The following is a 26,784-nucleotide window of genomic DNA, read 5'->3' as shown; positions in this document are numbered from 1 at the left end:
CTGAAATTTCTGAATATTATTCTTTTTACTGCACTTAGAACAACAACAGGAGTAAAGATTATATTTCCCTACAATGCTAATCCAGGTAGATCCTAATTTCCACATTTAATTAATAATATATCGTCTGCACTGGCAGATGATAGCGAATGTCAACATCGGCCCATATTTCAATGCATCCTTGCTTTTTAAAAGCATATATTAAAACTCTTGAAGGTTTAAATAGCTAAAATATTTGAGTGGTGATGAATGCAAGAGTAGAAAATGCCTGGGATATGTTTTTGCTCTGAAAGTACTATTATCACAAATATTTGGAAACATTGTTTTCCTCTTAGTAAACTTAATTTAATTTAGTTTGTTAAGTTATAGCTACCCAGCAGAGAAAACATGCTCATCTGTATTCAAAACTGGAACTCAAAGCTGTTCTCAAACTTTTGATGAGCAGAGTATAATTAAAGGAATAAATCGTCTTTAATATCCCCTCCTTGGTAAGGGCTCCTAGTGCTGGGTGCACAAGATGATGTGGTAGGAGGACTCCACTGTGCCAGGATTCAAAATGGGAATCTCATGTTATGTGGCAGATCGAAGAGTAAATGTTTAATGAGGAGGATTCTCCTCCTGAAGCACTCTCTCTCTCTCTCTCTCTCTCTCTCTTGCTCTCTCTCTCTCTCTGTCTGTCTGTCTCTCTCTCTCTCTCTTTCTCTCTCTGTCTGTCTCTCTGTCTGTCTCTCTCTCTGTCTTTCTCTCTCTCTGTCTGTCTCGCTCTCTCTCTCTCTCTCTCTCTCTGGAAGAGATGACTTTGATATATAATGTGTTGAAAGTGTTCAGAGCTCACAGTTCTTCATATGGTTCTGCATGCTGTATGGCTATGCTCTCTCAGCTTCTCATATGCTAAGAAATGAGCATAATCTCTTGAGTGCACAGTTCAAAAACGGAAAAATATCCATTTTCCAGATGCCACATTAACCCCTTAAACCCTCAGAGCCTGTGCGTAGGACCACACTTCATTTCCATAATGCACATATTAGTTTCATAGCAGTCACTGAATACTAAAACTTAAAATGAATAAGTGTAGATAAAATAGGGATGCACTGATGTGTCAATGCCAATATCCATAGTTTTCATTTATGTATCTGCCAATATGATGCATAAATATTTATAAAATGCAAAATTGAGACTATTAACATTATGGTGAAATTTAGCATTTATTTCTATGGGGTTACAAATGCAGTAAAATGGATAAAATGCAGAAATTTAAGTACAGTAGCGCAGCTTCACCTACACATTCTGCTCTTTCAGAAGCACAATATAAAATTCATCATCAAGTATCAGTTTGGATATTAAATGTAAACTTCTGTTTAATGTTGATAATTGTTTTTTTTAAACAATCTGCCAGCACTAATATGATTCTGATATCATGCATCTCTCTCACGATAATCCCAGGAGCTAATGAAGCTAATATGCATGGAAATATGCTTTCAGTAGATGGAGTTTTTAAAAAATAGAGTGCGTGTCCTGCAGAGCGTGTACTGTACTATTTCAATTTTGCATGAATATGTGCCATCTTATGAAATGCTTCAGCCTCTAAAGAGATGGAATACAGAAACTCAGGCACTCAGATGGCCCGCGCTGGGCGAACAGTGAAGCGTGGTGGAGCGGGCTATCACTTGTTATCAGTTTCTGTGGTGTAATCGAACAGGGAAGTGGTGCATATGCGCTGACAGAATGCCTCTCGCCCACAGCCACGCGAGCCTGCCTCAGTGGCAGCCTGCCTCAGCACCAGTGGGGCGGCTGATCTAGATACATCACTCCCCATCAATCGCTCCCACAGCTGCCCTTTCACATGGCTATAGAGCTATGCAGGAGAGGGACAGGGTGCAGCTTCTTCCCTCTGTTTTAGGGGGTTACTTAACCCCTTTAACCCCAGGTTTATTTAGCATTTCATGAGCTTAAGACTGCTATACAATATTCAATAACTACCGTGTAATTTACAAAGTGTGAGAAACTGAACTGTAGGTCTACTCTTTAAAGGGGAATTCCACAGATTTTAAGACATTTCTGTAAAATTAAATAACAAGCAGTAATAATAAATAATAAAAATAAAGAATTAAAGAACCATTCACCTCAGCGATGATGAGTAAAGAGTTTAATGCCTCTGAAATCTGCCTCACAGAAAGTTACAAATATGCTGCTTGATACATGAGACATTGTTTAATGATAGTTTTGAGATGAAACTTTGGCCTACAACTTTTTTTTTCATTTATGATGGATGGGTACAAAAAGACCCAAAGAAAGTTTTTTTTTTCCAGATTTTATACCATGATTATTATTTTTACATATAAAAACTCATAATGCACATATAGGTTCACTGATTATTTTATTTTGGATGGTAAATAAAATAAATATAAATTGCCTTTATTTGTGTTGTTGTCATAATAACCCCTGGTTCCTATCATCACTCAATACATTTTTCTGTAATGTACCAATTCACACCTAACCATTATGAATGACACTGATTACATCTCAACCATTGAATTATACAGACCTTTTATTTAAATGATGGAATTTCTGTTTAAGGCTTTAAGTGTGTTTGAGGATTCCCTAAGAATGTGGAAGCTGCTCTGAAATAAGGTGACTTTTTTCATCTGTTTTAGGGCTTTCGCATCACGGCTTTACTGCACCTTGAATAAATCATATTGTCGTTTCAGGCGCTTGAACACACATTGCAGCCACAGAAAGGGTTATGAAAGGTTTATGTTTTAATGTAGGACTTGGCGTGGATTCAAACGGTGTGAGAAGAGAGGAGAGGTGGCAGATTCTGAGTGTTTTTCTCTTCCTGCTGTGTGCCATGCTGAGGCTTTGTTCAGGAACTTTCACTGTGGATCCAGGCTCATTCTGTTTGCCCAGCCAAGCTCTAGAGTGACATCTGTATCAAGCCCATCTTATCTCTGAAAGAACATATCTGAGTGACAGCACTGTGTGCTAATATACATCAGTATTGTTATAGGCTCGTGAGGCTACATAATCCCTTATGCACAAATAGCAATGTCTCTGCTTGCAAACCTGCAATATCAGGACAACAAAGTGCTCCTGACTTACACACACACACACACACAAATATACACATATAGGAACATTTCTGTCTGCCCATTTGTCATGAAATTTTCACAAGATATACATGACAACTGTTCAAATGATGTAACAGAAAATAACATAGAGGCCTTTAAAACTACATATAATATTAATGTAAAATGGTAATATTATATTTAAATATTTACTTAAATATTTCTTTCAGAATTTAGTAAATTAATGTTTTTCATTATTACAGCTTCTAAGACTTTTTTCTGGGGTGGTCAGTCCACTGTTCTCAGAAAACCAGCAGCTTCTTTGTTTTGCTGGAAAATTGTCTTCTGCTGGTATTGAGTTGTCTTCTGACAGGGGAAGGACGGATATCTGTCGATATTTTTCAATGATTTTCTCCAAAGATTAAATCTTTAAATACTGCTTATCTGATGGATGAGTTTTGAAAACTTAAGTCTTTCTTTTTTCTTTTTCCCTTCCTTATGCAAGTGGATTATTTCATTTCAAAAGTATCTCCTGAATTATAAATACCTGAAATATAAATAAATACTTTGTCACTATCTGAAAAAAAATGTATATCTCAAAAAATAGTAACTTCTCAAGTTAAATGAAAAACATGTTTTATGTTTATTGTGGGTTAAAGAAATAAGGCTGTGTTCCAAGTAAATTTGTCTATTAGTCAATTCATCATGAAATGTTCACACATTGTGAAGAAAATCTGTTGTAATGTTGAAAAAAATAAAAATGAAAAAACACAGTTAACATGATTTTGATATATGTATAGGGCATGCAACATTTGTGACATAGGTTGAGTCCCTGGCATTTTGCAGTTTGTGCTAACCCTACCATCTAGGATCACATTTTTACCCATTCTGGTTTATGTGAACATTACCTGAAGCTGCCAGCCCATTATTTTATGCACTGCTGCCACACGATTGGCTGATTAGGTCATTCCATGAATGAGTAGGTGTATAGGTGATCCTAATAACAATAACTCCTTTCTCTATTTTCGTCATTTTTGGGGGGGGTTAATAAAATTTCAAAGCACCCGCTCTTTACATTGTTTGTAAATTTCATGATAAATGAACCAAAAAGAATGACCCAAAATTAAAGTCTTGAATTGAATTACAATCAAAGTACATTTTACTTTCACCAGTGAAGTTGGCATTTTTAAGACACAAGGGATGTTCATATGACTCCGCCTTCTGAGAAGATATCAAAACAAACCGGAGTGTGTATGTGCATCTTGACAATTGGTTGGTGATGCTGTAGTAATATATGCACTCTATTTCCATTTCTCATCCCAGCCCCTGTGGCATGCTGATGAGTTAAGCCTAGCTGCAGTGTAGGAACAGTTTGATTCTGTGGCTTCTGGTCTGAATCTCATTTCACAGACGAGAATCGCACAACATGCCCTGAAACTCTCAATCAAGAAATCAAGCGCACCATAGATTGAATCACAGGCGACAACGATTGGGGTGAAAACAAGAACGCCTATGCGCAGCCCCTTTACAAAATATTTGGAATGTGGTCATTTTTGTAGCATTTTCTCTATCTTTCCCTTTGTTTTCCACAGAAACCTGCTGGACAGAGACACTTTCTCCAAATCTGATCCAAGTAAGCTCTTTCCTCTGTATCTTTCACTTGGTTCACATTTATACCATAGATTTATGCTGTTTTCATATGCCCTTTAATGTGATTACACTGTTTTACCCTGAAGTCAGTAAGAGAGTCCAAATGTTAAGATTGTTGCGTCATGTTTATTTCAGTCCTCACATGCCAAAAGTAGCTCGTCTCAATTGCTCATAGCACTGGACCTTAGCCACACTATGGTCACCAGTGTTCACAGCACTGTCATGTTACTGCATGATATTTTACCGTGCAACCTCATTTCAGTTAGTACAAGCCAAAATAACCTGAATCGTTAAAAGATACTGGCCTGAGTTCAGAATAGACATGTCTAGATGTGTGTATGGTGTGCCAGGTTATATCTCAAGAACATTGTAGCTGATTTAATGTTGCTAGTTTGTTTTACTGAGAACCATGTGTGTATGTATTGTTTCTCATGCAGTGCATGTATGCATTTTTATGCAAGACACTGGACTGCCTTGCACATGTTAGAACACTTTTGTTAGTATGTTAGTGTGTTGACTTAAATACATGCATGCTATAGCATACTGGTTCATGTTCACTTATTAGATTTATTATGGCAATACCAGCTGAACTACAAAAGCAAGTAAAACATATCCAGACCTGACCATTAGCTTGAATATAACACAAAAAACCTTTATATGAAGACAACTGTTGAAAAATAAGCAAAAGTAAACAGAAGCTACCGAGTTTCTCTGTGTGTCTGTGTGTGTGTGTGTGTGTGTGTGTGTGGGTGTGTGTGTGTGTGTGTGTGTGTAGGTAAATGTATATATGTATATCCAGATGCATGTTAAATGTAGCTTTGGACACAAAATTACCATTTTGAAAAAAATATAAAAATTATGACAATATCAAAAAATATTTTTTAAATGTCAAGGTTTACCATTATGTGATTCAATGCAATTATTTAGGGGTATTCCTGAGTTAATTTTAAAATACACAAACTGGAGAACTGGAGATATATCTTACCTTACTCTAGACCTTAATGAGTTTGTTTATTCTTTAATGAGTTGAACTACATGTGTTAGATGAGAAAAGTGTAAAAATAGGGCATAATATGGATTCACCAGGATTGGGATTGGGAACCTCTGCACTTCTTGAAGAGACAATTCCTGTATAGACAATAGTAAATAGTAGGGGGCAGTCGTGGGCTGGAGGTTAGGGAGCTGGCCCTGTGACTGGAAGGTTGCCGGTTCGATCCCCAGGGCCGACAGGCCATGACTGAGGTGTCCTTGAGCAAGACACCTAACCTCCAACTGTTCCCCGGGCGCCATGGATAGGGCTGCCCACCGCTCCGGGCAAGTGTGCTCACTGCCGCCTAGTGTGTGTGTTCACTAGTGTGTATGTGGTGTTTCACTGCACGGATGGGTTAAATGCGGATGGTTAAATGCAGAGGTGGAATTTTCCTGGTTGTGGGATCAAAAAAGTATATCTTAATCTTAAAAATAATTGTAACGCTGCACAAGCACAAGAAGATGCTCATGGATCTTAAAAACAAAAGTCTGTTTAATGAGAGAGGTGTCAGAATGAATTCAAAAACCAGAATAGGCCATCAGAGTCAAGAAGTCAAATGAAATGAAATGGCAGTACCTCGCAATGAGGAGAACAAACCAAAGACTAACGTCTAAGACAAATCAGAAACGAATCAGAATTTGGGGGACTGAGAACGAGGCAGTTGCGTGTGATTGGAGGAATGGATGACATCATTGGGACTAGAATTAAGGGAAATAGAGTCCTGGAGCATGCTAGGCAAGGGAGGAAGACCCGGAAGCATGGCAGTACTTTCCCCCCAAAGAGTCTGAGACAGCTTGCGAACGAGGACGACCACGACGACCAGCCCCCTCTTGAACAGGAACCCCAGCAGGAGGGCCACCTGAGCTGCTACGTCTCTGGACAGATCCTCTGCAACGCCTGCAAACTTGGGAAGCACCCATGGGAGGCAGGGAGCTGGCGTCGGGCGTGGCCTCATTCAGCGGACCAGAGACTACGGGCTTGAACAAAGATACATGGAAAATATTACAAACGTGGTACTGAGCAGGTAAATCTAACTTGTAAGTAACATCGTTAACTTTATTTAGAATCTTAAAAGGACCAATATACTTGGGCAGAAGTACTCGGTCTCCGATGGTATAGGAAGTCGCCACGTCACTGATCAGCTTGATGTTTCTGTCTCCGGAGTACGGCTTCAATCCATTGAGGGGCCTTCTCCCAAACCTGTTTGCTACGAGACATCCAGGACATCCAGGCAGCAGGAACCTCAGAAGGAGTGGCTGTCCATGGCATAAGAGGGGGCTGGTAGCCATACCTACACTGCAAAGGAGAGAGATTAGTATTTGAGCTGATAGACTTCTGTGTAATCTCCACCCATGGTAAGTATCTGTGCCAGTCATGTTGCTTCTTATGACAATAAAGTCTCAGAAACTTGCCTAGTTCCTGATTTGCTCTCTCGCATTGACCATTAAACTGGGGATGGTCACCAGAGGTTAAACTAACTAATTCCCAGTCTCTCCATGAATGCTCTCCACACTTGAGAGGTAAACTGAGTGCCTCTATCTGATACAATGTCTTCAGGGATACCAAATAGGTGAAATACATGGTTAATCATAAATTCAGCAGTTTGTAAAGCATTAGGTAGCTGTGTGAATGGAATAAAACATATAGCCTTAGAAAATCGATCAACCACGGTTAAAATAACAGTGTAACCATCAGATACAGGCAAATCAGTAACAAAATCCAATGCAATGTGTGACCAGGGGCGAGAAGGTACGGGTAATGGCATCATTTTGCCAATGGGCAACGTCCGTAGGGTTTTGCACTGCAAGCAAGTTGAACAGGATGAATCGATGAACATCAGTGACCTTACTTTCCCACCAGTATTTTGATGACAACAGCTGGTGAGTGCGAGTTTCTCCCAGATGACCAGAGGTGAGAGAGGTGAGAGAAGAATGACTCCATGTAAGAAGATGATTGCAAAACAGAGTGGCCACGATTTTTTTATCGCTAGGGCACAAGGTCAGCGGCACATGGCAATGGTTATACTCGTCAATATCTGAATCTACTTCCCATTGAATAAGAGCAAGTTTTATTTCAGGTTCTAAAACTGATTCTGGTGCACCAGATTCTGTACCCTCACCATCATAGGTACGTGATAAGGTATCTGCTTTTGTATTATGCAAGCCCGGACGGTAAGCGATTGTAAACTGAAACCTTGAGAAAAACATTGACCACTGCACCTGTCATGAGTTTAAACATTTGACAGAGCGCAAATATTCAAGGTTCCTATGGTCAGTTAAAACCAGAAATGGATGCTGAGCACCCTCCAGCCAGTGCCGGCATTTTTCAAATGCCATTTTCATGGCCAACAACTCCTATACCATAGTTTTGTTCAGCTGGTGACATCTTGCGGGGGAAAAAAGGCAACAGGGAACAGTCAAGTCAAGAGGCTTTTATTGTCATTCCATCTATGTACAAGTACACAGTGGAGCGAAATTACGTTCCTCCAGGAACAACACGGTGCAACAAGAAACAAAAAGTACAAAGTGCGAACGTGCAGACATAGTGTGCAAACAAAAAATTAGCTACAAACAATGAATACAATAAGTTATACAGACATTAGACACAGTAAAGAGACAGGACAGTGCAGCACCGACACAGCACTCATTCTGGACAAAAGGTAGTGAGAATAAGGTGCAGAGATATTTAACATGCTGTAATCTGTGAGTCACGCAGTCAGATGACATACATAAACACAGCAGTTACTGAGCTAGAAAAAACCTGAGTAAAACAGTGAAAACAGTGTAGCAGCAGTGTTCCAGATAGTGCAAGTAGAGCATCAAAAGAGTTGTATGTGTGGAGTATGTGTGTGAGGGGGGGCAGGGGTTAGCTTAGTCCTTGTGAGTATAAAAACCTGTTTGCTTGAGGAATAAAGCTGTTGCAGAGTCTGGCAGTGGTGGCACGGATGCTCCGGTACCTTCTGCCAGATGGCAGCAGTGATAAAAGTCCATGTGAGGGATGGATAGGGTTGTCCACAATGCTAGTGGCTTTCTGGATACAACGTGTGGTGTAGATGTCCATGATGGAGGGGAGAGAGACCCTGGTGATCTTCTCAGCTGTCTTCACTATATGCTGTAGGGTCTTGCGGTCTGAGGCGGTGCAATTCCCAAACCAGGCGATGATGCAGCTTCTCAGGATACTTTCCACAGTCCCCATATAGAACATGGTAAGGGTGGGAGGGGGAAGATGAGCCTTCTTCAGTATCGGCAGGAAGTAGAGGCACTGCTGGGCTCTCTTGGCTATGGAGTTGGTGTTGAGGGACCAGGTGAGGTTATCTGTGATTTGCACACCGAGGAACTTGGTGATCCTGATGCTTTCCACAACAGAGCCAGTGATGTTCAGTGGGGGGTGGTCACCTCACACTCTTCGGAAGGCAACAACCATCTCCTTAGTTTTGCCTACGTTCAGAGACAGGTTGTTGGCTCCACACCAGTCCGTTAGCCACTGCACCTCCTCTCTGTATGCTGACTCGTCGTTCTTGCTGATCAGATCTGCAACAGTCGTGTCATCAGCAAACTTGATGATGTGATTTGAGCTGTACTTTGCAGTACAGTTGTGAGTCAGTAGAGTGAACAGCAGTGGACTGAGGGGCACCGGTGCTCAGGGTGGTGGGACTGGAGATGCTATTTCTTATCCTGACTAACTGAGGTCTCTCAGATAGGAAATCCAGGATCCAGTTACAGACAGACAGTAAACAAAAATAACAAAAAAATACTGTTTTGCTATTCCCAAAGTGGCCACTGCAGCTACTCACCATGCCGCCGGAAGTCGGAGTTTAGCAGGTGCACCATAGTGTTGAAACACAGCCTTGAAGACAGCCTCTACACCCACATTAGAAGCATCAACCTCAACAAGTGGTTTAGAAGGATCAGGGTGTTTCAACAAAGGAGCTGAGATAAAAGTATCCTTAAGATGTTAAAAAGCATTCTCTGCCTGGGTATTCCACATCAGTCTCTTGGCACCCCCTTTCAACAAAGCAGTGAGTGGAGCTTCAACAATGCTGTAGTTACGGATGAACCTGCAGTAAAAATTTGTGAACCCAAGAAATCTTTGTAGTTTTTTCATGGTGGTGAAGTGAGGTGGCACAGGCCACTGCAGCCACCTTCTTATCATCCATGAAGATACCTTTGGCGCTTATGACATGACCTAGGAAGGAAGTTTTGGACAGATGAAATTCACATTTTTCACCTTTTCACATTTTTCACCTGCTCCAGAGCGACTGTCACTAAAGGAAGGAGATAAGAATAGACTTTAGTGATATTGTTCAACCCACTACAGTCAATACACGGACAAAGTCCTCCATCCTTCTTTTGCATGAAGAAAAATCTGCCGCTGCTGGGGATGTGGAGGGCAAATGAAGCCTTGATCCAGGGCCTTCTGCACCTACTCCTCCATCTATTTCTTCAGCCTGAGCCATGGTAGGTTTATAACCACTCACCACATTCCTAAGAGTGGCGCCTGAGGTCTGTTCAGAAGGAGGCGACAATCACGTAGAACATGACCCGCTTCTCCGCAGTATAAGCACAGAGCCCATATAGCCTGCATAAGCGCTCCTCCTTGGACAGACAGGAGGTGTCCACCAGCATAGGCTCAGTGACAGGGATGTCAGGTTTCACAGGTTTGGATGATGGACCAGTCCGTTGTATGGTATGAAGTGTGATGAGACGATGCACTTTGGGTTTGAAACTCTGCTTTAACTGATCCAAACAAATAGTGAGAGCATTGAGATCGTCCAATGACACTCCATCATCCTTACAGGCAACTTCTGTCAAAATCTCTGAATTAAGGCCATTTCAGAAAATCACGATAAGTGCAGGCTCATTCCAGCAAGTCCTAAATTCTAAAGAATAATCTGCTACAGAGCATGAACGCTGGTGAATGTGTGATAATAGTTCCCCTTGGGAATGTCCCTCATGAGGGTGGTGAAAAGTAGCTCTAAAGCTCTGTAAAAAGCCTGCATATGTGCTGTGTTCCATAGAAGGCTATACTGCTGTAGCCCCATTTAAAGTTTTACCAGTAAGTCTGGAAATTAGAAATGCAATACATCTGCTGCTCGAAAAATACAATGAGCACTGTAGCAAAAATCCCTTACACAAGTTAGGACTCCCGTCGTATTTTTCGTGCTCACTGGACAATGGTCCTCAGGGTTTGGAGCTGGTGCAGGCATGTTGTTTGGTTGTGGCAAGGTATTCTGTAACGTTGAACAAGCACAAGATCTTAAACAAAAATCTGTTTAATGAGAGGTGTCAGAATGAAACAGTCTCAGGGCAAAAACAAAATCGAAATCCAAAAACCCAGCAAGAGCCAGAAACCAGAATAGACAAAAACGTACAGGCAAAGAGAGCAAAAGGGCAAATACAAAAGAGCAAAATCCAAAAATGGTCAAAGGGTTCAAAACACAAGTCAAGAAGTCAAAGAAAGAACGGTCAGTAGTCCAATGAAATGGTAATACCTCACAATGAGGAGAACAAACCAAAGACTATTTAAAGTCTGAGACAAACACACACAGGTGAATCGAATCTGAATTTGGGTGACTGAGGACAAGGCAGTTGCGTGTGATTGGAGGAATGGATGACATCATCTGGACTGGAATTATGGGAAATAGAGTCCTGGAGCATGCTAGGCAAGGGAGGAAGACCCAGAAGCATGACAATAATACAGACAATTATAGACAATAAAAACAATACACTTTATTTTCTTACATTATATACTGCTCAAAAAAATAAAGGGAACACTCAAATAACACATCCTAGATATGAATGAATGAAATATTCTCATTGAATACTTTGTTCTGTACAAAGTTGAATGTACTGACAACAAAATCACACAAAAATCAATGGAAATCAAATTTATTAACCAATGGAGGCCTGGATTTGGAGTCACACACAAAATTAAAGTGGAAAAACACTACAGGCTGATCCAAATTTGATGTAATGTCCTTAAAACAAGTCAAAATGAGGCTCAGTATTGTGTGTGGCCTCCACGTGCCTGTATGACCTCCGTACAACGCCTGGGCATGCTCCTGATGAGGTGGCGGATGGTCTCCTGAGGGATCTCCTCCCAGACCTGGACTAAAGCGTCTGGCAGTGCTCATCCTGTTCCTCCATGCACAAAGGCGGAGGTAGCGGTCCTGCTGCTGGGTTGTTGCCCTCCTACGGCCTCCTCCACATCTCCTGGTATACTGGCCTGTCTCCTGGTAGCGCCTCCAGCCTCTGGACACTACGCTGACAGACACAGCAAACCTTCTTGATACAGCTCACATTGATGTGCCATCCTGGATGAGCTGCACTACCTGAGCCACTTGTGTGGGTTGTAGAGTCCGTCTCATGCTACCACGAGTGTGAAAGCACCACCAACATTCAAAAGTGACCAAAACATCAGCCAGAAAGCAGAAAGGTACTGAGAAGTGGTCTGTGGTCCCCACCTGCAGAACCACTCCTTTATTGAGTGTGTCTTGCTAATTGCCAATAATTTCCACCTGCTGTCTGTTCCATTTGCACAACAGCATGTGAAATTCATTGTCAGTCAGTGTTGCTTCCTAAGTGGACAGTTTGATTTACTTGGAGTTATATTGTGTTGTTTAAGTGTTCCCTTTATTTTTTTGAGCAGTGTATATATAAAATAGACAATAGTATAGGTTTTTTCATATCAATTCTAACATTTCAAGATGTACGCATCACAGTCATGCAGTGTATTTTTACACCTCTAATATGTGTGTGTGTGTGTGTGTGTGTGTGTGTGTGTGTGTGTGTGTAGGTTTGGCTATTAGACCCAGCAATTGTGTTTATTTTAATATAGATATGTTTACACACATTCAGGCTATAGAATTTCACTGTTTGTGAATCAGTAAACTCCTCCAACAGTAATGTAACTATGAATAATACTAATTTACCACAGGCTGTTATGATCAAAATATGTCCAAAGTAAAATTTTCAGCTGACCAGTTCTGTTCTCGAACAGTTAAGAATGATTACGTTACTGGCTACATTTTTGTTTTTAGTAAAACACTTTTCGTTTCCAGTTTTCTTTTTTTTCCTTTAAGTGGTTTAGAGCGTAGCGGCTATAAAGAACAGATAACTTCTATTATGCTATAACAATACGAGCTGACCTGCAAAAACAAGTAAAATGCATCTAGACCTGGCCTGTGGCATGGGGATAACACACAAAGGCTTTCTGTGAAGAGATCTGTGAAAAATTAAGCGCTCATTTATAGAAACCACATGATTGTACTTTATGATATGATTTTGCATTATTTATATGACAGCTGAGAACCAACATTGATATCTGACAATTAAAAACTGACAAATAACAATATTATCATTCAATAAAGCGCTGCTTAACTAAAACCACTGAAAGTCACATTTTGCCAGTTATTGGAGTTTATATCTCCTCAAAATCAGTATCGGTCAATAAATGTTCATATTGGTCAGGCCTGGGAGTGTGTGAACTGGGTTTACATTTAACTGTGTGGGTTGCAGCTGTTGTGTGCCAGCTGATGATGGCCTTAGCACTAATGAACATACAGACGCCTGTGACTGCAGGCTTCTCATTGTTCACTCTCACAGCATGGCTGACTTCCCTGACTTCCTCTGACACACACACTCACACGTACAAACATACACACAGTGTTGAGACACTTTTAAATGCTCTGAAAGCTTTTGTTGTTAAACATTCTCTCAGCTGAGTCTCCCTAACTATAATCCATCTTGCAATTTGACCTTTTCAGCTGTTTGCAAACTACAAACTTTTCCAACTTCCCTCATAATTTATAGCAAATGGAGAAATGAGGAGAGAAAGAGAGCGCGTACCACACAGAATAGCTTTTTACTTTCTGTGCTGAAAGAGAGAGAGTGTGGGTGAGGGTAATATAGAAAACAGGAAAGATGAAGTTGTGAGACATTCTCTCTCTCTCTCTCTCTCTCTCTCTCTCTCTCTATCTCTCTCTCCCTCTCTCCCTCTCCCTCTCTCTCTCTCTCTCTCTCTCTATCTCTCTCTTTCTCTCACACTTTCTTCCCTTAAATTCTCACACTATATGACATCCTTAGGCTTATTATTCAGTAGTTCCTTTCTATTGTCATGATTATTTGAGGGGTTAAAAGTGATTTTTTTACTCATTATCCTCACTTTGGACTTTTGTATTACTAATAGTGCAAAATGTTGCAATATTCAAACATATCACTGCTTGTTTTAATTTCTTCTGTGCTTTGAGCATCTTAACCAACCTCAGATATTCCAGATGGGTTTCCGTGAGTGTTTTACTGAATCTAGTCATCGAATGATTCAACAAATATGAACAGTTTTGGTCAATATAATATACTCCAATCATTAACACCTCCAACATCATTCACCCACCACAAGTTTGAAATCCTAAGACCAGTATGTCAGGGAAATCAAAAGCAAGTTTAATCAAGTTGTAATGAAGGCTGAGGATTTGCCTCTAGTTTCTGCCCGGATCGAACTTACTGCCGCAACAAACTTGCGCGGAACTCAGCCGAAAGCGATCACACTGCACATACGGAGAGAGAGAGAGAGAGCACCGCACAAGTACAGAGCTGAAGGATTTTATTTGCACTGATATGCGTGCATGACCTCATGTGGGTTAGCAGTTACAGTCGTTATGTAGCTTAAGTTATAAACGTAATGTAAGTTATAACATGTGAGAGATAGTTCATTGTTGTACGGAGTGAGATAATGCTTAGTGGAACATTGGTGTCTTGGGTACACCATTTTGTGTGTTTGCTGAAGTTGTTTACCTGGTACGGATTTCAGCTGTTTTTAGTGCATGTTTATGTAGAAGCTTGCTATTGTTTTTCTCTTCTGTTTGTTTCTGTAGACCATATCAGTAGAACCGTATCAGAATCAGTAGATGCTGGCGCTGCGGTCAGCTCCACCAGGCTGCACAGTGCAACTTACAGAAACCTTGTTCCCTCTGTAAGGGGAGACACTTACAGATCATCCACGAAGTGAATGACCAGCCCCAAAGGGATCAGCCAAAGGTGAATACACCTATCCAGCTGCTCTATTTGAATAAGCCTGCTAGCAATAGTCGTGTGCTGCTTAATGTAGTGCGTGTCCTGCTTCACTGTGGAGAGTGCACTCTAGATACATTCACCATTCTGGATGATGGATCTCAGCGCACTATACTCCTACCAGAAGCCACAAGAAGACTTGGGTTAAAGGGGCAAGGGGCCTGTGAGAGCCTTAATTTGAGGACCATACGACGTTTGAGAGAGCCAAACCCCTTCTTCTAGTTGGTGCTGACCACCCTCATTTCATAACCCCCATCAAGCCAGTGAAGACTGGGATGGACACTTCAGGGACCTACTAGGCTGGTGGAACAAGGGATATCCCCAGAGCAGTGTTTACACACTTCAGTGGTACCAGATGCTGCAGAGCTATTCCAGTGTGTAGAGAAGTTATGGTGAGTTGACACCGTTCCGTTTCATAGGGAACAGGACTGCATCCATTCCAGACAAGACCACAATGCCATGGAAATACTAGAAACAAAGACAGTTTGCATTGAAGTGGAAGGTATGCATCGTAATGCAACGCCTCTGCTACGTAAGTGAGATATGCCCCTGCTACATTCCTCAGACGCTGCTGTGTTACCTAGGCTCAGGAGCTTGGAGAGGAAGCTTGCTAGAGACCCCCAGAGTGCATCAGCCTACAGTGCTGAAATCCAGAAATTACTCCTTCAGGGTTGGTGGTGAAACTCAAAGAGAGACCTCCTGATGAAAGTGAATCATGGTTCATTCCACACCATATGGTCTCGCATAATGCTAAGAATCGGATCGTATTTGATTGCTCCTTTCAGTAAGGTGGAATTAGCCTGAATGACACCCTCCTTCCAAGGCCAAGCTTAGGCTCATCACTCCTTGGAGCTTTGCTGCATTTTAGAGGGCATGCTATAGCCATTAGCAGAGATGTGTGAGCCATGTTCCACCAAGTTAGACTCCTGTCTGAGGACAGTCCACTCTTGAGGTTTATATGGCAGGACCTGAGACGAGAAGATCCACCTGATATTTATGAGTGGAGAGTCTTACCTTTCAGAACAACATGCAGTCCATGCTGTGCAATGTATGCTCTGCAGTGACATGTAAGGAAGAATAGTCAACCGGGAGAATATGTGAGACTCTCAGTAGAGTGCAGTTTCTATGTTGATCATTGTCTACAGAGCCTGTCCTCAGCTGAAGAGGCCAGGCAGCTGATCGACAAGCTGAGAGCATTACTTGCGAGAGGAGGTTTTGAGTTAAGGCAGTGGTCGAGCAATGTGCAGTCAGTCACCAGTCACCTTCCAATTGGAGCTAGGTCAGGCAGCAGTGAACAGTGGCTGGCTCATGAGAAGACTGAAGCAGGAGAAGGAGCCCTAGAGCTCAGTTGGAATTGCCCTTCAGGCATGCTGACATACAATAGTCGGTGACGAGTCATGGTCCAGCTACCATGAGAGTTATCTAAAAATCCTGTCAAGTCAGTATGACTCTCTACGGTACATCCATCCCTTTGTGACCCATGCCAAGGTACTAGTCCAACGTCTGTCGGGGAAACATCATAGGTGGGATGACCCCCTTCTCCCAGGTGACTTGCTGCAAAGTTGGAACCAATGGGCAGAAGAGCTATCACTTTTACCTGAGATTCACCTGCCAAGATCTTATGTGCCTCTGAGTGTTAACCAGGCAGAAGTTACTAGAGAACTCCGCATCTTCTGCGACACATCAGAGAGCGCATACGAAGCAGTAGCTTACCTCCATACAGTTGAATCATCAGGTACCACACACCTCTCATTTGTGATGGCACAGTCCATGGTGGCGCCTAAAAGAACGCTGTCCATACCGCGATTGGAGCTTTGCGCAGCTGTAAGTGGAGCTCAGCTAGCTCAGTTGCTACAGAAGGAATTGATCTTCCAGATACAAGGCTGAGTCTGCTGGTCAGACTCAACTACTGTACTAGCATGGATCAAATTGGAGTTATACAGGTTTAAGGTGTTCGTCTGTACCAGGATAGCCGAAATCCATGAAATCACAGATATTTCAGATTGCCGCTACATAGATTCAGACCTGAATCTGGCTGATGATCTCACTAGAGGGAAGACATTGATGGAACTAAGTAAACCCAATAGGTGGACTCAAGGGCACCTGTTCCTTCTCCAAGGTGCAGAGAGCTGGCCATCAGCCCCAGATACGCCACATGAGCTTGACTCATCAGAGCTTTGTCATTTGGTTTTCTGTGGTGCGGTAACCTCTGCAGAGTTGAGTTATCAGCAGTTCAAGTCTTGGGGTGAACTCGTAGAGTCAGTGGTGCAGAAGCAACATGGGGCGGCCAGTTCTGGAGATGCTCCTACTGCAGAGGATTATAAGAGAGCGGAGATGTTTATCCTGCAGCGAACGCAACAAGAATGTTTTGGAGAAGACTTGACCAGGCTGAAGGCTGGTAAACCTCTGCTATGCTATAGTCGCTTGCTCACCTTAGTGCCAAGCTTGGACAAAGGCAGCGACCCAGAATCTCGGCTCCATTTGTTTAAGCCAGTGTTCTACTCCACTGGGACCGATTGCTTCGGACCTCTTCTGGAAAAGGTGGGTAGGCGCTTGGAGAAACGATGAGGGATTCTCTTTAAGTGCTTGACCACGAAGTCCATACACATTGAAATACTCCACAGCCTGAGTACTGATTCATTCCTAATGTCCTTCAGAATGTTCATAGCACAGCAAGGAATTCCCAAGGAATTATGGTCTGACCAAGGCACCAACTTCAAAGGATGTGAGAAGGAGATTGAAGTAGCCTTCAAAGCCATGTCACCAGAATTACTCCAACCAAGAACAGCCTTCTCAGTGTTGCAAATCGTGAGAGCGATTTGGGGGTGGCTGTTATGAAGGCTGAGGATTTGCCTCTAGTTTCCGCCTGGATCGAACTTACTGTCGGAACGAACTCACGCAGAACACAGCAGAAAGCGAGCACACTGCGCAGATGGACAGAGAGAGCGAGAGAGCGAGCGCCGCACAAGTAGAGAGCTGAAGGACTTTATTTGCGCTGATATGCATGCATGACCTCATGTGAGTTAGCAGTTACGGTCGTTATGTAGCTTAAGTTATAAACGTAATGTAAGTTATACCATGTGAGAGATCATTTTTGTACGGAGTGAGGTAATGCTTAGCTGAACATTGGTTATGTGTCATGGGTTTTTGTAGACCATCAGCTTCATATCTTTTCAAGTCATCGTACCAGCTCATATCAGCTTTATATCAGCCTGTTGACTAACTTCAGGCTACATTCAGATGTATGCTTCACTGCCAGTTCCATGAGTCAGCTTAAGAGAATACAAGACTGCATTAAAGAAGCATGAGAGCTATGGATGATCTGCTATCGGTCACACTGATTGCTGCATCTTTCCTGGGCTGTAATAGGCCTTACTAGTTTGATGTCCACCTATGAATAAATGGAAACAGTCCTTAAGGTGGGATTAAAGAATTATAACAAACCTTCCCCACACAAGTAATTATGCTGCCATGTGTATGGTATCAGACATTAGCAAAACATGACTTTTAGTGCTAGGTCATCATTTAGGGCCACAAATGTCAAAATAGTCACAAAATAAGTACGTAAAAAAAAACAAGCACTATAATAACTCTAATTTATGTCAGTGACTGTGAAATTCTGGTAACATGTTAGCACTCACTAACAGTGATTTACATGAGCATTTCTTGTAGATTAAACACCCACATTTAAAGCTTGTAAAACACATTTGATGTTTTATTTGAAACTTGTAACAGCCGTATTAGCACATATTTCACCTCACTGTTTTACAGTGACTATTTGAGTAAGAAGTCCTGGTATAGAGTAACAGCTGCTTTTTTCTTTTTCTTTTTTCTGACTGAAATGCACTAGTTAGGCTACCACTAGTATTCTCAGTCATTCTGAGCCTAGAATGACCTTTTTTCCTCTTGGAATCAGTCCCACCCACTGTAAATCAAAACATGATTTGTTGATACCACTGTTACTTCCTAATTATGTTGGTAGTTAATCTGATGTGTAAGACCTTCAGTTTGGATCCTGAAAACCTAATCAGTGGTGGCACTTGCTTGCTTGTATCTACTGCTAAAAAAAAGTCCAGATTTGACAATTTTCCTTTGAATGTTTTAAGAATGTAACCTTTTTGTTTCCAAAATAAAACATGGAATAAAAGTGGCACTGTGAAGTTAATGTTTAAAAACAATCATGAAGCTACTAAAGACATCACAAACCTACATTTTTAATTCCCAGAAATCATTAGGCCTTCTCTGAAGGCCCAGAAGGCCTTGAGGGTTCCCCAGTGTTATCACAATATCTAGAAGTATAATCAGAATGTGAAATGTCTTCCATATTGTGCAGCCCTAACATACTCTCACACTCACACACACACACTCATTCCTTTTGGGCACTTCCTCAGATGTAAATGGCCGTCAGCAGCAGCAGCGGCAGCAGGCTGGCAGTGGAAGCGCTGGACTCCTCTTATGCAGGGAGGCACTTGTGCTGAGTTCATGTCTTGACTATGCTGACGTGATTGGGCCAGTCACACACGATTAGAGCGCCTGAATACACTCTCCGGCCAAAAGACACAAGTTTCAGGGGCTCCAGCGAGCTAAATATAGATATACTCTCATGCTGGGCAGCTGGCATTATGTATGTATGTATGTATGTGTGTGTGTGTGTGTGTGTGTGTGTGTGTGTGTGTGTGCATTCCCATAAGTATGTAGTTATGTTGTCCACCCAAATGTATGTAAATCATGCAGATGAATAGTGAGTGTGGCTGCTGTAATGGGGGGCAGTGGTGTATATCACATCGCAGGGTGTATATATGTATGTGTGTGTGTGTTTGTGTGTGAGCAAATTCAGACTGGTGTGTATGATGCACTACCCAACGAAGATGATGTCTCAATCAAGCTGTGCAGACATTAATATTGCATTTCTCTAGAGCAGTAGCTGGAATTCTCTCTACCACAGGGACGGTGCACAGCGCACAGTGTGGGTACAAAAGGAACATGAGATAAAGGCCCCCATGTTGTCTGTGTTTGGACAGAGTACTGTACACTAATCACATTCTCTTTAATCCTCTATCTACACAGGATGTGTGTGTGTGTGTGTGTGTGTGTGTGTGTGTGTGTGTGTGTGTGTGTGTGTGTGTGTGTATATGTGTATCTGTGCAAAGAAATTATTTTCTCATCGACTGACATTTTAAACTTTTAAATGAAAACTTATTTACCTGTTTAAATAGCATAAATCAAACAAAGTGCTACAGCAAAACTAAGGTAACTGGATATTTAGTGTCATGCATAATATTTTGGTATGTAGCATCAACATTTAAATGTGGTACAGTGCTCTTGCATGGCTTATGTTCTTTACAGCATACAGGTGCATCTACAGATTCGGATATTTGTCGATTACTATCCTCATTACACACACACACACAGCTTAACGTGAAGACACTGGAGTTCACCCAACCTAAACTACTTAGTTTAGTCTAAAATTCTCCCAACCCACATTTTTAGTTGTATCTCTTTTACTCAGTTTCCTCTCTCCCCAGGTCTCTTTCCGGTCTTACCAGACATTTTCTCCTCTTGAGCTCCCAGTTATAGATGACTATGGCATCACTGGAGATAGAACTTATGATCTGTTGATGTTAGGAGTGAATGCTTAATTGGGAGCCCCTAAAGTTTTTTTAGATACATTGTTAAGACATATTTTTTGTTTCAACTGTAAAACATATGATACAGCAACATATGATGCAACTATGTAAATCAGATGTGTTCACTCTTATCCACAAAAGGCCAGCATGGCTGCATATTTTCATTCCAGTCAAGCAGGAGGACACCTGGTTCTCCTTGGTTAAACCCCTGGGGTCTGTGGGCATTTTCTTGATTTGTTGATATGTAACTCTGAGCCATAAATGGAGAAAATGCCTAGTGAGACTATGTGATGGAAAGTCACAGCTAGTCCAGTAATTGAGGAAAAAACATTTTCTAAAGACTTACTGAGATGCAGTGCCAAAATATGTGAGTTAGCGGAACCTTTGATTGAACTAAGAAGCTGGAGGGATTCTAGTGTCCTCAAGTTGAGTTAAACCAAAAAAAAAAAAACTGTAATAGGTTCTTATAATTTTATCTTTTCCTATCTTATAATTCAAAATTTTCCTGACTTTCCATTTTTACAGATGTAAAGAAATTAAATAAGACAGAGAGAAAGTAAGATTTTGATATGACAGTGATGATTTGGGACATATGTATGTTCCTGTGTCCTGACATTGTATAAAAACAAACCTCTGTGTGAGCTCTCATATGTGTTTATTCATTTTGGAGAGTGACCAGCATCTCTACACCCAGCTGCACTGAATAACAGTGCATGTTTAGACAGCTGAGTTTCAAGTCTTTACACACAAACAATGCCATCTTCCCAGCCAGACGGCAGCTCTTTAAAGCTACACATTGTAAACTCAGAGCTGTTGGGGTCCCATCCCTCCATGCAGGTTAAGGATTATCACACACTCAGAGAATGATAATGCTTCTTTTTAATTAGGCATATTTTTAGAAGCTCCATGATAGAAGGACAGCCAAGCAGATGGCCAGAGCAAGAGAGAAACTGTGAGCAGCTTGATCTGAATTGGCATGTGTGTGTGTGTGTGTGTGTGTGTGTAGTCATTTCTGCTTATTTGAAGGCTATAGTAAAGCTGCCTTTCTTTGAAATGTTCATTATTCCTTTGAAAGCAATGCAAATGTATCAAATGTTTAAAAATATGATCTATTTTTAATGTCTCTTGATGTCTTTTTCATTTTAGCCTTGTACGGTCCCTTTCTTTACAGAGGGAGCAAAGCTGCTCTATTTTCCTTTTAAATTTAAGCTGTGCAGAGTCACATCCTGAATACAGACACTGATTATTGATTTGCATAATTAGTGTTTGGTCTCATCAGTGAACTGATAGACAAACACTAAAAATATCATCCCTCAGTGTGCAGGATTAGCCTGGCCTTCTTCTGTCTGCTCTTATTCCTTGTCTTTTGCATTCCTATAGTTTGTGTGCTGTACACCCAAACGGTGGCGAGCAGGGAGTGGAGAGAGGTGAGTGTGAGTGTGTGTGTGTGTGTGTGTGTGTGTGTGTTGGGGGGGGGGGGGTTGGTGGTTGAGGCCTAAAACTACTTGCCTCATCACTTGCCTAACAATGATTAAATGCCTCCTGCAGCCAAGTGCTAAAAAGCTAACTTTAGCACTTCTATTAAACCTCCAACAAAATAAGCGCATGAGCCTAGAATAGTTTGTGACACCCAGAATCATTTTAGAATGCATTGTAGTGCCGGCAGGTATTGGTAAAAATGAAATCTCATGGTTAGAGCTGTCACAAGTACTCAATTACAGTTAATTACTCAATCATCAAAGTAAGATCAATCAAGATTACTGTTTATTATTCAAGTTAATAGGAACAGGCCTGCATGAATAAAGTTAATGAACCCATGCTTACTGAGTAATGGACTATAAAATTTTCTTTAAAACTTCTTTTGATTGGATTTTTTTTTTTTTGTACTGATTTCTTACTTGTACTGAACCTTACACAGTGTATTTCCTCTGGCTTACCAAAAGGGACACTACTTTTTTATGAAATAGAAAGATGTCATAGTAATAATATTTATTATCTGTCAACAATACTATTATGCAAAATCAGTATTATCACTGCAATACCTGTATAGTACTGTGCAAAGGTCAAACACTACCCTTCATTTATCTAATTTACAGTCAAACCAACCATTAAGTACAAGTTATTATTTTTTAATTCCAGAAAACCCATATTTAACTGGAAATTACAGTAAAACCTAAATATTTATAAATGGAACAAAAACAATAATATTATTTTTTTCAGTATTGTATGTGTCCACTCTTTGCCTTTATTATAGCTTTCATTCTTTTTGGGAGAAATCTGTATAGATATTTTTCCACACATGCAAGTTCAGACATAGAAGTTGGTCAAATTTTCTGTGGATTTCTTCAGATCTAAAGCAATAATGGAGCTTGATTTTCTACTGTTTCTCAAAGAGAGCTTTAAGTGTCATTTATCTAATGGTGACACTTTTGGTTGTCTTGCATGGTTGTTAGAAGTTAGAAGTCTCTGTATCCTCTAATATATGTTTTCTCTATATTTTTTAATCAGTGTTACTTATTATCTAAACATTTTGGAAATATATCCTGACAAATGAATAATCTGTACTTATTGATCAAGTCCAAGTTGACTAGAAATGTAGTAAATGAAGGGTGATCTCTGACTTTTTGTACAGACGATATATCGCTCAAGACTACAGCACTGTTTTTAATTATGTTATATTTCTTTTTGGCTTGAACTCTTACTATCAGCGCCTGTTTTCCTGTTGTTATCATTGGTAAAATGTTCTGTTTTTTGTGCTTGCTGTCTGCTTGGTGTAGTTTGGGAGAACAGAGGTCATCGATAACACTCTGAACCCAGACTTTGTGCGAAAGTTTATCCTTGATTACTTCTTTGAGGAGAGGCAGAATCTACGTTTTGATCTGTAAGTATATATAGTGTGCATGTGCTTGTTTGTTCATTAGTGTAATGGGGCATTTTTTACTATTTTAAAAATCACTTATTTTAATGCGACTTGGATGTTTGTGTATTTTCATGCATGTGTACTATGTTCACATATTTGTAGGGGAAACAGAATGACTAAGAACAGAATAACTTAGAGTAGGTGTTTTTCCCCAGGAGTATTCAAGACATCTCAGTGCATCAGCACACACACACACACACACACACACACACAAACTTTGGTAAAGCTTGTTTCCACTCGCTGAAGCATATAATATACAGCACCCCAGAAATTATATTAATGAATTATTCACTCATGTCACCAGCTTTCTTCACACATGCAGTTCCACAAACACACATTAAAGCATTTACACAATATTTTCCTGCAGATATGCAAGTACCGCAGTTTACACATACAGCATCTACAGTGTACACTACTACAGATCAACTGAAAAATGTCATGTCTGTCTGACTGTCTGTGTCATAGGATATATATAGAAATACATGTTATATGCATATAAATACATGTTAAACTGTATTTGTACTTAATGTACTTTAGTGTTTGGGATACATTTTAGCAATGTATTTGAAATGCATGTCACATATTTTGCATTATATTTTGCACTTTGGCTTTCAAAAACTGTGGCTACAGATAGTGTCTGTGTTGGCAAGGACTTTCTTTTCTGCCTCTGTTGTTTTGCTGCTTTTGGCACATTGAGAAGAATGTCATGTTTTTAAGTGATATCAAACCTGTCATGGAGATGCTGTGAGTGTTGTAGACTGGCCTGACACTTGGCATTAACAGTGAAATCATGAGTTACAGTTTACTTCTAGTATAGTCATCGACATTTTCAATGTTTATCTGATGTGTGTATAGTTACGCCACTTTTTACCACTCTTTCACATGAAAATTCAACGTCTAAGTGTGCCTTTTTCTGTGTTTGTGTCTACAGTGTGTTGTTCCGTGTGTCTATGCAGCAGCAGTTCTTGTGTGTAGGGATGCATGCATATTTAGCTGTATGCGTGTTGGTGGCAGTGCACTGAAGCATGCAGGAGGGAGTGCTTGTGAACGAGTCTGGCAAAGTTGAATAGAACATTAAGAACATGTGCCTTTCGCCCTGAGTCACTCATCTAATCAGCTCTGTGCTCTTTCACCATTACATCCAGAATAAGTTTGTAAGTTTTAATGTGTATGTTTAAATGTGTATGTGTTACAGTATGTTTATTTCTATATAATTTGAGATTACTATGAAATTGCTATGTTAGTTTGTTTTTAATTTCACTCTTATTGAATATTCTTGTCCTGTTTCATGCCTGCAGACATGCTTTACGTATAGGTCAGTTTTTACCAAATAAATTCCCCAAATGTCAATATTGCTGAAAGGCATTGTTGGCATTTATTAGAATTCAAATTATAATCTAGTTTATCATGTCACACTGCTTAAAGAAAAGCAAAAAGAAACAATATACACAATAAACTATGAGTCTTTATTCATACCTTGCCTTCACTCATATGCGCACACACATAGTCATTAGGTAAGGATGATTACACAGGAGCATATGGGATGAGTTAGTTGTGATAATGTGTCAGTGAATAGAGCTGGGGTCTCTCCTGCTGCAGTTAAAAATGCCTGCCCATGTACTCACATCCCTTCAGGAGCACTGTTTGAGTCAACGTGCCAGCACTGCGGCTTCAGCATAGCAATAGCAAGTCAAAAAGCTAAATATGCATGAATTAACTTTGTAGGATATAAAATTCCTCTCTAGCAGGTCCTCTGTCTGAAACAGCTACATCATTATTACTCTTCAGAAAGACTTTAGATACAAATGGAGCCAGAAATCTTGGAGATTTTTTGGAAATGGGCTATAAAGCATTGGTATCTGACCCAAACCTGACAAAATAGCCAGGTTCAGGCCAATTTTTCAGATATAACATCAGACTCTGTTCAGGGTCGAGTTTGTTTTCTGATCAGTGTTTTTTGTATGATGTAGAATTGTTTTCATTTCAAGGAGAACTGTATAAATTTTGCATATGCATTTTCTCTCTGTAGTATAGTGTAGAGTTGGGTTGGGTTCAGGTTTGGCAGTACAAGTAGGGTCTTGATAGGTTGGGTCTCAAAGGTGAGGGGCTCAGATCAGATTCAGCCTTTAATTTCATGCCTGTGCAGATCTCTACAACTTGTACCAACACTCATTGGCTATTTGATCATATACTCCTATCATGTAAGTGCACAATTGCTGATGGATGGCTGTAAAAGGTAAAACAGTTGGTTAAGGTTTAAAAGACTAGATTCAACAACTGAAACAGATACAGGCATATTTGTGTTGGCTAGAAGACGAAAATATAACATAAGGAGAAGAAAGAACAGATTTCACAAACTTTAGGGTGATATAGGATTGTTAGCATGTAAAATCACTTGCCAGCTAGTTGCCAAACTGCAGCTCAGTTGACCTTATTAAACTAAAGCTTTAACTGTTCCAATCGCTCAACAGTGCTGTTTTTATCCTCTAAACTCCTGTGAGAAAAGTACTGAACATGCTCTGTGGTGTGTGAGCCCCTTAGCCTGCTGGCCACCAAGCTAACAGCCCCACACATCACAGACCATAGTTAACCCTGCTAGTTTCTGCTATTCTGTCATTCAAACACCGGTCAGTCTCTCAACGTCTCCCATTCAGATTTGAGCCTATCAGGGTCAGCACAGGTTAGATGGAGTAAACTGGTCATCCAGCAGAGCTATTAACTTATTAACGTATATACGTAGCTAAGCTAGCTAGGTTATTTAACTAACTAGTCAGCAACTCTAACAAATGTACACACCGATTTACAATAAATTCAACACGTCTCACTTTAAAATTGTAATTTAACTAAAATGCTGTCTCATATTTTGTGAGAGCAAACAGTCACTAAAAGAGGTGATGCTTATTTTCGTTTTGACATGTAAAGAGTTCAGCGTTCACAAAGTACAGAATTAGGTTTGAATAAATATCCAATTGAAAAAATTCTGCTACATCAAATAAACCAATAATTTATCCACCAAACACATTTTAAATCCTTTCGAAGTTTCCAGAAGCTCTAGGCGTGCAGTTGTCACCTCCACAGTGAAACGTTGGTGGCGACTCGGAGCTCAATATGTGTGTAATCTGCTCTCCTCAATATGGATGGACTCTTCCAGTATGTCTTTTGTCGACACATCAGAGAGTCTCGCCTTTATCCGTACCTTAACAGCAAAATCTGTAATTTAAGTCCAGGCTGTGCCTCTATGCTAATCAAAACTAAAATGCATTAGCTAGCTGCTAACTTAGGAAATTTGACATGTTTGGTAGCTGCAGTAACTCCACAGAATGGAGAGCTGCTATAGCAACATACTTGGAAATCCTTTGTTTCCTAGCAATAATTAAAAAGGTCTTAACTTTGGGAAGTTGGAGGACTGCAACCCCTAAAACATGTA

General features: G+C 40.6%; 1 protein-coding gene and 1 long non-coding RNA gene across 3 annotated transcripts in view; one reads left to right on the top strand and one right to left on the bottom strand.

The window, feature by feature from the left end:
* cpne8 (copine VIII) overlaps positions 1-26,784 on the top strand; it is a 63,468-nt gene that overhangs the window by 6,370 nt on the left and 30,314 nt on the right. For both annotated transcript variants that reach the window (XM_017700030.2, XM_037543089.1), the window contains exons 2-4: positions 4,655-4,695; positions 21,818-21,864; positions 23,215-23,318. In XM_017700030.2, the coding sequence (XP_017555519.1) occupies positions 4,655-4,695; positions 21,818-21,864; positions 23,215-23,318 (192 nt within the window). The remainder of the gene's footprint in view (positions 1-4,654; positions 4,696-21,817; positions 21,865-23,214; positions 23,319-26,784) is intronic.
* On the bottom strand, positions 6,823-11,274 carry LOC108428765. The gene is made up of 3 exons (XR_001857951.2): positions 11,234-11,274; positions 10,874-10,972; positions 6,823-7,038 (listed from the first exon to the last, which is right to left on the bottom strand). It is a non-coding gene; the product is annotated as an uncharacterized LOC108428765 (long non-coding RNA).

Source organism: Pygocentrus nattereri, chromosome 11 (genome assembly GCF_015220715.1).
Source record: "Pygocentrus nattereri isolate fPygNat1 chromosome 11, fPygNat1.pri, whole genome shotgun sequence".
Lineage (NCBI taxonomy): Eukaryota > Metazoa > Chordata > Actinopteri > Characiformes > Serrasalmidae > Pygocentrus > Pygocentrus nattereri.
Note: the sequence above shows the minus strand (reverse complement) of the source record. Positions and strands in the feature narration are given on the sequence as shown.